Source organism: Theropithecus gelada, chromosome 16, assembly GCF_003255815.1.
Source record: "Theropithecus gelada isolate Dixy chromosome 16, Tgel_1.0, whole genome shotgun sequence".
Taxonomy (NCBI): domain Eukaryota; kingdom Metazoa; phylum Chordata; class Mammalia; order Primates; family Cercopithecidae; genus Theropithecus; species Theropithecus gelada.
The window spans coordinates 67,006,770-67,018,898 of NC_037684.1; the positions used below are offsets into that span (position 1 = coordinate 67,006,770).

Here is a 12,129-nt window from a genome sequence, read left to right on the forward strand (position 1 = left end):
TTCAAATTATTCCTCTCCTTTCATATCTGCATTGCCTCCCCCTCACCTATTACTTCAGATATAAAATATGAGAAACTTATTTTGGGTGACCTACCCACCAAGGAAGAGCAAAGATTCAGCCTGACACAAAATAACCCATAATAGGAATCTTGCAAAGTACATACAGTGAATGAATGTAATATACAGCTTTCTTAAAAAAATAATAATCTTGAAGTTTTTGATAGAATTATTTGGTGTTTGTGGGACAGGTGTGTGTGTGTTTAAAGTGAATATTTCTTAAAAATCAGCAATTGTTCCAGACTTAAATTGGACTTTATTAGCATTAGAATGTCTATTTATTGATAGGATAGTACCTTTTGTAAATTGTTACTCTTCTGAAAGAGATTATCTGTTTTCCAGAAGAGAAAGCGAGTGTTTTAGATGGTTAGTAGTTTAGACCTAAGACTGTTGGACTCTAAAGCCCATGTACTTTTTCCTGTACCAAGCTGTCTAATGAATTAACCTTTAACATTCCCTTTATCATTTTCTGCAGTGAAATTGAGGAATTAAAACGTTTATAATTTAGCTGTCTTTTTTTACTTTAGTTTATTTAGAAACCTGTTTGGAGGTTATGGATGATAAACCCAGCCCTGAAGCCCTAAGTGAGAGTTCAGAGCGTCTTTTCTCCTTTGGCGTTATTGCAGATGTTCAATATGCTGACTTAGAAGATGGCTTTAATTTCCAAGGAACCAGGCGGCGATACTACAGACATAGTCTTCTTCACTTACAGGGCGCCATTGAAGACTGGAATAATGAAAGCAGCACGCCCTGTTGTGTCCTTCAGCTTGGAGATATCATCGATGGATATAATGCACAGTATAATGCATCCAAAAAGTCCCTAGAACTTGTTATGGACACATTCAAGAGGCTTAAAGTGCCAGTTCATCATACATGGGGAAACCACGAATTCTATAACTTCAGTAGAGAGTATTTAACACACTCTAAACTTAACACTAAGTTTCTAGAAGATCAGATCGTACAACATCCCGAGACCATGCCTTCAGAGGATTATTATGCTTATCATTTTGTACCATTCCCTAAATTCCGGTTCGTTTTACTTGATGCGTATGACTTGAGTGTCTTGGGCATGGATCAGTCTTCTCCAAAATACGAGCAGTGTATGAAGATATTGAGGGAGCACAATCCAAATACGGAACTGAATAGTCCTCAAGGTGAATTATTCCTTTGAGCTGAGAATCTAATAGATTGTCTTTAAATTCTTCAACTACCTTTTATTCAGCAGGAAGATGGACAATTAAGGTAAAAGAATATTGTCACTTGTTCAGGGTCAGGATTTCTCACAAGCCTGCTCTCACATGGATTGGTTACAGCTTATTCAAGATTGATTAACAGATATTTTAAATGCCTATTCTAGGCTGGGCACTTTTTCCAGAGGTAGCTATTCTGAGCTGTAAACAATACTAACAATATTAACTTTTTTGATGGATGGAATGGAGGGAGCAAACACAGTAAGTGGGCAAGACATGATAAATGAAACAGAAACAAGATTATTTCCATGGTCATAAGTGCTGCCAAGGAAATAGCATATCATGTTATAGAGTGTTGTGGAAAAGGATTAGGGTTACTATTTTAGATTAGGTGATTAGGGAAAGCCTCTCCAAGGAGAAAGATACTTAAGCTGAGACCTAAATGACAAGGAGGAGTCTCCCTGGGAAAGAATGGGCATAGGGAGTTAGCAGACTGAGGGAAAAACATGCACAGGCACTAAATGGAATAAGACTTGAACACTGTTGAAGAGCACAGGAAAGGGCCAGGGAGGTACAAGATGATTTTGGAGTGTAAACAGGGCCAAGACTGTGTAGTGGCTCAGTGGATTTAATAAGAGGTTTGCATTTTTAGTCTAATGGAAAGCCAGCGAAGTAAGCAGGGGACTGTCAAGAGTGAGATGCAGTGTGATGTATTTATGTATTTCTCTAAATGCTTGTGATTTCCTATTTTAAGTTGATTATTGCTAATCAGATGTTCGTAAAGAAAAACAAGTGTCCCTACATTAACTAAATTTGAATGTCCAAATGAGGGGAAAAAATGACTTTTGATGGGTCTAACTTACTGCATTCATTTCAGGACTTTCTGAGCCCCAGTTTGTCCAGTTTAATGGAGGATTCAGCCAAGAACAGCTAAACTGGTTGAATGAAGTGCTCACATTCTCTGACACAAACCAAGAAAAGGTGGTGATTGTGAGTAAGTATTTAAATTATCTGATTACACTAACATTTCAGAGATTGCGAAAAGTTAGGTGTTAAAGCATACTAACAATATTTGTGTTTTGCTATCCTCTTTCTATAAAATGGACACTTAGTTTAAACATTTCTATTGAGAAACCACCTGAATATAAGATTAACATTTAAGGATGAACCAGGAAAACGTAAATAACAGAAACATCTTGCCATATATTGGAGCCTGTGAGTTGGTCTTTTAGGTTCAAAGTCGAATTTCCTCAAATGAGATCAGTTTATGAAGTAATTTCTTTTTTAAACATTAATATTATTATTGAAATCATTTTAGATTCGCATGCATTTGTAAGAAATAATTCAGAGCAGTCACTCCTATGCTTTGCTGTTTCCCCCAACGTTAACATTTTGTAAAACTTTAGTATAATATCACTAGCAGAATAGTGACATTAATACGAAAATAAACCCTCCAGAAGTTTGGCTTTTTCTTTTTTTTTTTTTTTTTTTTTTTTGAGACGGAGTCTCGCTCTGTGGCCCAGGCTGGAGTGCAGTGGCCAGATCTCAGCTCACTGCAAGCTCCGCCTCCTGGGTTTACGCCATTCTCCTGCCTCAGCCTCCCGAGTAGCTAGGACTACAGGCGCCCGCCACCTCGCCCGGCTAGTTTTTTGTATTTTTTTTAGTAGAGACGGGGTTTCACTGTGTTAGCCAGGATGGTCTCGATCTCCTGACCTCGTGATCCGCCCGTCTCGGCCTCCCAAAGTGCTGGGATTACAGGCTTGAGCCACCGCGCCCGGCCAGTTTGGCTTTTTCTAAGTTGGTTTTTTTTTTTTTTTTTAAACCTTCTCTCCATGAGAGAAGGAAGAACCCAAAGGTGAGATGACTTCACCATGATAACGAAGACATAAAAATTACCAAGAAACTTGACTCAAAATTAAAAACAAGCTGAATTCAGCCTGGCCAACATGATGAAAGCCCATCTCTACTAAAAATATAAAAAAAAGTTAGCGGGGCGTGGCGGCGCATGCCTGTAGCTCCAGCTACTTGGGAGGCTGAGGCAGGAGAATTGCATGAACCAGAAGGTGGAGGTTGCAGTGAGCCGAGATCATGCCACTGCACTCCAGCCTAGGTGACAAAGATCTTATCTCAAAAATAAATAAATAAATACATAAATAAAGCCAAGCACAAAGAAAAAACACTGAGCTGAATTCTGAAGTGTGGAATCCAGGATGCAATCAGCTTACAAAGGAGCTTGACGCCATACTAAACAATTTGTTGGTGGAAGTCAGTACCAGGGCGTAGATCTTTTCCTCAAGGTAGGAAGCCCTGAGTTTCTTAAGCTCTAATGAAGTAATTTCTAAGTGAGAAATTCCGTTCGGGGACCATACCAAATCTCAGCCTTCGAGACCTGCCTGTCAGCAAAGTGGCCACCAAACAGAGGCCACTGCTGCCTAGATGCAGCAAAATGCATCCCCTGGTATCACAGGGGATGCGGGCTAAAGGCTCGGCTGGCAGGGAGCACTGTGCAGTTCTCTAGCTGTGCCTCCCACACAGTCACAAGGAAGTTAGATTTGTATAATTTTCATTTAGAATCATTTTTGATGGATACACTGCCATCAGAGATTGTAGGAATCCAGGGGTGCTTAAAACGCGTGTGCGCGCGCATGCGCACGTGAAGACACACATACACGGGACTGAATTTGGATTTGCAGCATGATGGGGAGACTTGGTTTGGAGGTTGAGATTAGAGCCCTTGGTTTAGAATTAGAATTGACGTGGGGTAACAGGTGAGAAGGCTAGACTGAGAGCCGGAAGGACAGGATGCCATTCTGGCTCTGGTTTATATGAACTGTGTGGGCCTGGGCAAATAGCAAACCTACAAACTGCAGTGTTCTCAATAGTGTATCTAATGAAATTATGAATATGAAACCCCTGGCCAAGCATGGTGGCTCATGCCTGTAATCCCAGCACTTTGGGAGGCTGAGGTGGGCGGATCATGAGGTCAGGAGTTCGAGACCAGCCTGGCCAACATGGTGAAACCCCCTCTCTACTAAAAATACAAAAATTAGCCGGGCGTGGTGGCAGGCGCCTGTAATCCCAGCTACTCGGGAGGCTGAGGCTGGAGAATCGCCTGAAACCAGAAGGTGGAGGTTGCAGTGAGCCAAGATCACCCCACTGCACTCCAGCCTGGGCAACAAGAGTGAAACTCTGTCTCAAAAAAAAAAAAAAAGAAACCCCTTCAAAAATGATAGGCTATTCAGATAGTTGATTATATAAAACTATATTTCTATCTGTAAAGGTAGTTTTTACTTATTAATCTTCCACTGATGTGGTAAAAACACATAGAAGGAGCAGAAGTGTTTCTGCTACCACTCGAATACCAAATGTCATTCAAGGGTTGGAAGAGGTGAGTGCCCTTGGGTTGCTGGAATGATGTGACACCTTTTGGTTCTATAATAACTGGTCTCAGAAACTAGGATACTTCTTGACTTGTGTCTGCTTTTAAGTTTTCCACTGTCAGCCTGTTCTGGAGCTGAAAGGAAGCTAGAGATCATATAGCAAGCCTTTGAATTGTAAAGATAAGGAAACTGAAGCCCAATGAGACTGAATTGCATAGCAGAATCATGGAGCTGCTGACAGCACTGAGACTAGAATCCATGCTTTATGTCTCCATCCCCTTTCCCATGTGATCCTGTGTTCTTCCCTTTTCTTTTTACTCATGGCGGTACACCTATCTAGCTTAGCAGTCTCTTAAATTTCTTCTACCATTTGATGTAAGCCTAGAAACTGGAAAGGCAGACTTTTAAAAACGGAATGATTGAAGTTTTCTTTAGTAAAATTTAAAAGTTAAAGTGTAATAGACATTTTCTTTTGCTTTTTAACTTTCATGGTGGCTACTCCGAGGTCACCCTACTTTTTGAATTTTGGCCATGCAGTTGGAAGGATAGAATTGCCATTAGCTGAGATAGGGGACACGGCAGGATGAGGGGTGTGAGTGGAGAGGGCAGGGGTTCAGGTTTGGAAATAGAAGTTTCAGATGCCCACCAGACATCAGTGGAGATGTTGAGTGGGCAGTTTAGACATTAGTAGTCTGAAATTCAGAATAGAGATTTGGGCTAGATAATAAATGTGGAAGTTGAAAGAGTATAGATGACATTTAAGGCATATAAATCACTAAGAGATCACCAATGCATTAGGTATAAATAGAGAAGTCCGAGGACCAAGCATTCAGGTACTCCTGGTAAGACGTTGGGGAAATGAGGGGCAACTGGCAAAGGAGACTGGAAATTAGTGGCCATCGAAGTTGGGGAAAAACTAGAAAGACACCACTAGGGGAAACAGTGGGGTCCTGGAATCCAAGCGTTTCAGGGAGACGGGACAACTAATTGTGTCAAATGCTGCAGGGACTTGATAGATGAGTCAGTATGGCTTTGAGGTGCTGGAAAGCTGCACACGCCTTTGGATGCTTAGCCCTTAGGTGGTAATCAGTGCGTGTATGCACTTTAAAAAAAAAAAGCAACTTGTATTACAGATAATAAATAGAAGCATGTTTAAATTTTAGAATAAAAACGAACAATAGAAAAAAGTGATTTAATGGGAAGATGCAACGTGAGCTGTACTTCAGAGTGAGAACCGTGGCTTGATCATAGATGTGTTGCTGTTAGAAATTCCAACTTCTTCTCACTCTGCTTCCACATATCTCCTGTGGACGCCAGTATAAATCTTCCCTGTTTTAACTGTTTTTCATCTGTAAAGTGGGTATGGTTACCTTGATCTCATGGGTGTTTAAAGTCTCACAGATCAGTTCTGAGACATTGTTTATGTCAGTGACACATAATCCATGGCCCATCCCTAAACTGTTTGTTTATTTATTTATATTTACATTTTTTGAGACGGAGTCTCCCTTTGTCACCCAGGCTGAAGTGTGGTGGTGTGATCTTGGCTCACTGCAACCTCCGCCTGCTGGGTTCAAGCAATTCTTCTGCCTCAGCCTCCCGAGTAGCTGGGACTACAGGCACCCACCACCATGCCCGGCTGATTTTTATATTTTTAGTAGAAACAGGTTTCACCATGTTGTCCAGGCTGGTCTTGAACTCCTGACCTCAGGTGATCCAGCTGCCTTGGCCTCCCAAAGTGTTGGGATTACAGGCGTGAGCCACCACACCCGGCCTGCTCTTTAATTATTTAGTGTTACATCATTCTATGTATATAACATTCATATTTAAGGAAATCAATGGGATTGGATTCCAGCACAGCACCTGCCCAATTTCGGGCTGCCTTTGCAGACTGCCCTGCATAGGACACCCTCGATCTTCCTCAGTGTTTGGACAGCTTGAGACCACGTAGGCCTCAGAGATTCAGGGTTTTGCCTCTACAGCAGCCTGTCGCACCTCATGTGAACCGTCTCACCCTTCTGTGCTCCAGAGACGTGGCTGTAGATGGCCTAGTTTTCTCATGTGTGTGAATTCTCTCTGGTCTCAGTTTATTTGCATAATGAGATAGCAATTTTTTTTTTCTTTTTCTGAGTATTAGCCTTTAGCCATTTATTTTTATAGAAGAGATATTTCTTGGCTCATAACTCTTCTTTTCTTTAACTAACAGGCCATCTTCCCATTTACCCAGACGCCTCTGACAGTGTGTGCCTGGCCTGGAACTACAGAGATGCCCTGGCAGTCATTTGGTCTCATGAGTGCGTGGTGTGTTTCTTTGCTGGTCACACCCATGATGGTGGCTACTCTGAGGATCCTTTTGGTGTATATCACATCAGCCTAGAAGGAGTTATTGAAACAGCTCCAGACAGCCAAGCTTTTGGCACCGTTCATGTCTATCCTGACAAAATGACGTTGAAAGGGAGAGGCAGAGTTCCAGACAGAATTATGAATTACAAGAAAGAAAGAGCCGTCCATTGTTAGTCTAATTTATTTTGTTTAACTTGATAGAAAATGAGCTTTGTATGTGTTTGTCCCTCCTAAACAAAAAAATAAAAATCCTCTGTCTCATTGTTTAGTATTCAGCTTGCATAACAAAATATATTTATAGTTTCAGTGTGTGTTGGTTGATAAAATACTCAGAAATGTTATATTGGCTCATGTATCCATTGTAAGTTAGAAACAAAATAAACCAGGGAGGAGACTGAGGCAGGGGCGAATAGTCTTTATAAGGGGTATATAGTCCTCATGAGGGATTTTATTTGGCCTTACCTGATTTTTTTTAACTTTTTACAAGGAGAATGTATTCACATGTATTAACTATGTAACTTCAAGTTCACCATATAAGCTCAGGTAAACTTTTTCTATTCACCCTGCTGTGTAAACAAGCTTTGGACAATTTTTGTTCAGAACACCTATACTTCGATTTTTATAGGCTTGTAGTCCCATTTTGTAAACAAAATTACCAATAGTTATTTCACGGGTAAGCGTGTGGCGCTCCCATCCCTGTAAGAAGGGCCTCCAGAAAAGTCATGTAGTCCTCTTGGGATTCACAGGACCAAGTGGCAGTGCAGCCATGTGCCAGCCAGCTTGGTCTGTTTGGGCCACCAGCCACTGCTGTGTGAAGCTACAGCAGGTAAATGAATTTACACTGACTCCCTTTATACACTAATGGGACATGTTTAACACTGTTTTCATATATGCTAAGGCTTATGTGCAGAAACACTAGATGGCAAATGGGGACTATTCAGACGTAGAGAAAGTTTGATTCAGGGCCTAAACAACTATAAGATATAAGCATGCCTATTGAATACATGGGCACTATAGGGATATAAAGGAATATTAGCTTTCTATGGCTGCTGTAACAAATTCCCACAGACCTGGTGGCTTAAATCAACACATACTTGTTCTCTTGCAGTTCTGGAGGTCAGAAGTCTGAAGTCATTTCCACTTGGCTGAAACCAAGGCGCTGGCAGGGCCGTGCTCCCTGAGGAGGGTCTAGGAGGAATCCTCTCCAGCCTCCAGAGCTGTACTTCTTGCATTCTGTGGATCATGGCCCCTTCTTCTATCTTCAAAGCCAGCAGCGTAGCATCTTCAGATCTTTCTTTATTGTCGTATCATATTCTCTGCTGTCCACAGTCAGATCTACTTCAGCCTTTGTCTTGCAAGGACACTTACAGTAACATTTAGCGCCCATCCAGGTAAACTCCATCTCAGGATGGCTTAATCACAGCTGCAAAATTTATTTTGTGCTATAAGGTAACATAGGTTCCAGGGATTAGGACATGGATCTCTTTGAGGGCCATTGTTCAGCTGACCACAGAGGTGACTATAATATACTCTTGCACTCATAGACCTTACCATGAATTGGACATCCATCATTCAAATGTGTGAAATTTGCTGTTACACAAAGAAAGGACTGAGGGAACATGGAAGATGAATTTAATTTTGTTTGAAGGGATTGGGGATGACATACAAAATGAAGAAAAATGGCTTGAATAAGTGGGGAAGAGTATATCAAGTAGAATAGCAAAAGCAGAGGCATCGAAGGATATGCCAAAGTTAGACATGGCCAGTCATGCTGTGACGATTCACCAAAAAGGTGCCGGGCTGGGGGCAGGGGGATATGGCAAGAAGTACGGCTGAAAAGGGCAGGCTGGGGCTGTATTATGGAGAGCCTTGAATGATGAGCCAAGAGTTAGAATTTAACTTGCCAGATAGTGTGGAGCCCTTAGAGCTTTCTGAGCTGGGGAAATACATGATTAGATGTGTGTGAAATAGAGAACAATGGAAGAAAAATGTGAAGGTGAGAAAGATTTTAATAATAGAGGCTGGGCATGGTGGCTTACGACTATAATCCCAGCACTTTGGGAGGCCGAGGTGGGTGGATCACTTGAGGTCAGGAGTTCCGGACCAGCCTGGCCAACATGGTGAAACCTCGTCTCTACTAAAAACACAAAAATTACCTGGGCATGGTGGCAGGTGCCTGTAGTCCCAGCTACTTGGGAGGCTGAGGCAGGAGAATCACTTGAACCCAGGAGGTGGAGATTGCAGTGAGCTGAGATCGCGCCACTGCACTCGAGGCCGGGGGGACAGAGCAAGACTCCATCTCAAAAAAAAAGATTTTAATAGAAATATTAAATTTAATAATACTTAAATTCAATTTCATTAATAAAGACTTCAGGCCGGGCGCGGTGGCTCAAGCCTGTAATCCCAGCACTTTGGGAGGCCGAGACGGGCGGATCACGAGGTCAGGAGATTGAGACCATCCTGGCTAACACGGTGAAACCCCGTCTCTACTAAAAAAAAAGACTTCAAAAGACTTTTCCACCAAAAGTTAGTGCCTTTTATATGCTTAACTCGAAATGTAAAAGAGACTATGAATATTCATATAATTTCATAGTCTGATATGGGAGAGGCAGACATGATGAAAGCACATCTTGAACATGACTGTCTTTAAGCACAGAAGTAAACATGACTTGGTCAATGGGTAGAGACCATAGGGAATTTGCAGATGAGTCTGTTTCTTTGCATGTGACTTCAATAGTTAATTAATACTAAAGGAGTTATAAAAGCCACAAATATGTAAGCAAAATGTACACTGGAAAACTCAAATCCTTGATGTGTATTTTACTGACCCTTAAGTTTCACTTTGTTTTAATATCAACTAGATTTGTTTTCTCCCTTTTTACTCATTCAAGTCTTGATCTTAGACAATTTCTCACCATTCGGTGGCCACTGTGCCAATAGCAAAAATGAAATACACATACCTCCTTTAACAAATATTTATAGAATATTTACTACAGTAATAAAGACAATAAAAATAGACAAACTACCAGACTCATTTACACTCTCCTAATCTGTGGACGGTACTAGTCATTCTTTTTGAGTGAAGTATTTCCCAGATCTCTCTTTCCTAGATCAGACAAAACAGTATCTGACCACAGAGTTTGATGCTTGTGTATGTAAAAAGTTGCCATCGGCCGGGCGCGGTGGCTCAAGCCTGTAATCCCAGCACTTTGGGAGGCCGAGATGGGTGGATCACGAGGTCAGGAGATCGAGACCATCCTGGCTAACACGGTGAAATCCCGTCTCTACTAAAAAAATACAAAAAACTAGCCGGGCGTGGTGGCGGGCGCCTGTAGTCCCAGCTACTCGGGAGGCTGAGGCAGGAGAATGGTGTAAACCTGGGAGGCGGAGCTGGCAGTGAGCTGAGATCCGGCCACGGCACTCCAACCTGGGCGACAGAGTGAGACTCCGTCTCAAAATTTAAAAAACAGTTGCCATCCAGATGCTTAAATATAGGACTGTCCAACAGAAATGCAATGTAAGCCACGTAAATAAAAGTAAACAGAAACAGATAAAATCAACTTAACAGTATATTTAACCCAATATAGCCAAAATATTGTTTCAACATGTAATCAATACAAAAAATATTTTACATTCTTTTTCTACCCATGTCTTTAAAATCTAGTGTATTTTACATTTAAAGCCCCACTCATTCGGACAATAAAATTTCACTGAAAATACTTTATCTGTATTTAGGTATCATAAAATTTGCAATTGGAAAGTTAGATTCAAATACCCAAGTTGTTCCAAACACGGTAAGTTTTCTAATAATCAAGTACCCATTTTAAAATGGAAATGAAAAAAAAAAAAAACCTCTCCTCCCTAGGGTTACTTTGGACATCCATTTATAAAGCATGTGTATAGATTTTGACCTTATTTCTCATTTAGAAGGTACTTATATTCCCTATTTTCTTCCCGATTGGTCCCTAATTCCTTTATTCTATCTAGCTTCCCTTTCTTTCCAAGACATGCCTGCTCATTTGGTTCATCTAGAGTTCTCCTTGAGTTCACTGCACTGTGCCAGATCTGGATAAGATTAGTTTAGGGCTGGGCTAGGCATGGTGGCTCACACCTGTAATCCCAGCACTTTGGGAGGCCGAGGTGGACAGGTCGCTTGAACTCAGGAGTTCAAGACCAGCCTGGGCAACTTGGCAAAACCCTGTGTCTACGTAGAATTTTAAAAAAATCAGCCAGGCGTGGTGGTGCACACTTGTAGTCCTAGCTCTTTGGGAGGCTGAGGTAGGAGATCACCTGAGCCCCGGGAGGTCCAGACTGCAGTGAGCCATGATCACACCACTGCACTCCAGCCTGGGCAACACAGTGAAACTGTCTTAAAAAAAAGAAAGAAAGATCGGGGTATAGCCCTCTCTTGAACCTCTATTTCAGTATATTACCCAATCCCTGCTCCCCTCTATTTTAATCATGGACAGCCCTCCGTAATCTTTCCGAATACTTTATAGCTTCAGAGTGTTCTTACATTATCTAGATTGATCCTTGCTACTGTATAAGTAGATGTGGCATTAATCCTATGTTATAAAGAAATATCCACTAGGAGGTTTATATATTTGCCCAAATTACATAGTTACAAAGTTGAGTTAGAACTCGTATTTTTACACTTCTATTCTCTAGCCTTTTCCACTACATTATGACACAAGACCCTGCAGAAAGTCTTCTGAAAATATCAGACCGTCTCTGACTTGTCCCATCCAATCTTATATCAAATTATACGCATCCTTAAAAAGTTATTTGGAGTTTTAAAAAACTCTATTAGCCCAAATTACCTGAAATAAACTCCTGGCTTGTTCCTCTAATGTTTATAAAAAATTGATTGAAAATATTCATTTTAAAAACAAAGTTCTTGAATTTATTTAAATTACTGTCTTGCAATGAGTTGGCCAGGAGGACCGCATTTCCTTGTTAATATATATGTAGACCCATGAAATAAATGGGAAAAGTGTGATTACAATGGCAATAGCCAACTGAATTCTTCCACCAACTGGAGTCCTATAAAGACACAAAAATTATTATAAATAAAAGTCCAATAAAAATTATGGATTGCTTTGGAAACAAGTATAAAGACTGAATTGATAAAACACATAATTACATTTTAGTATGTTCTCAGG

General features: G+C 41.0%; 2 protein-coding genes across 5 annotated transcripts in view; one reads left to right on the forward strand and one right to left on the reverse strand.

Moving 5' to 3' along the window:
- ADPRM (ADP-ribose/CDP-alcohol diphosphatase, manganese dependent) overlaps positions 1-7,238 on the forward strand; it is a 14,253-nt gene extending 7,015 nt beyond the window's left edge. Inside the window, exons 2-4 of the mRNA XM_025362574.1 lie at positions 594-1,211; positions 2,125-2,241; positions 6,831-7,238. Coding sequence (XP_025218359.1) covers positions 611-1,211; positions 2,125-2,241; positions 6,831-7,141 — 1,029 coding nt within the window. The 5' untranslated portion in view covers positions 594-610 and the 3' untranslated portion in view covers positions 7,142-7,238. The remainder of the gene's footprint in view (positions 1-593; positions 1,212-2,124; positions 2,242-6,830) is intronic.
- TMEM220 (transmembrane protein 220) overlaps positions 7,133-12,129 on the reverse strand; it is a 22,199-nt gene continuing 17,202 nt past the window's right edge. For 3 of the 4 annotated variants that reach the window (XM_025362580.1, XM_025362579.1, XM_025362578.1), the window contains one exon: positions 11,844-12,010. In XM_025362580.1, the coding sequence (XP_025218365.1) occupies positions 11,875-12,010 (136 nt within the window). In that variant the 3' untranslated portion in view covers positions 11,844-11,874. Of the gene's footprint in view, positions 8,391-9,123; positions 9,267-11,843; positions 12,011-12,129 lie in introns of those variants that run through there. The other variant, XR_003116226.1, reaches the window with a different exon arrangement.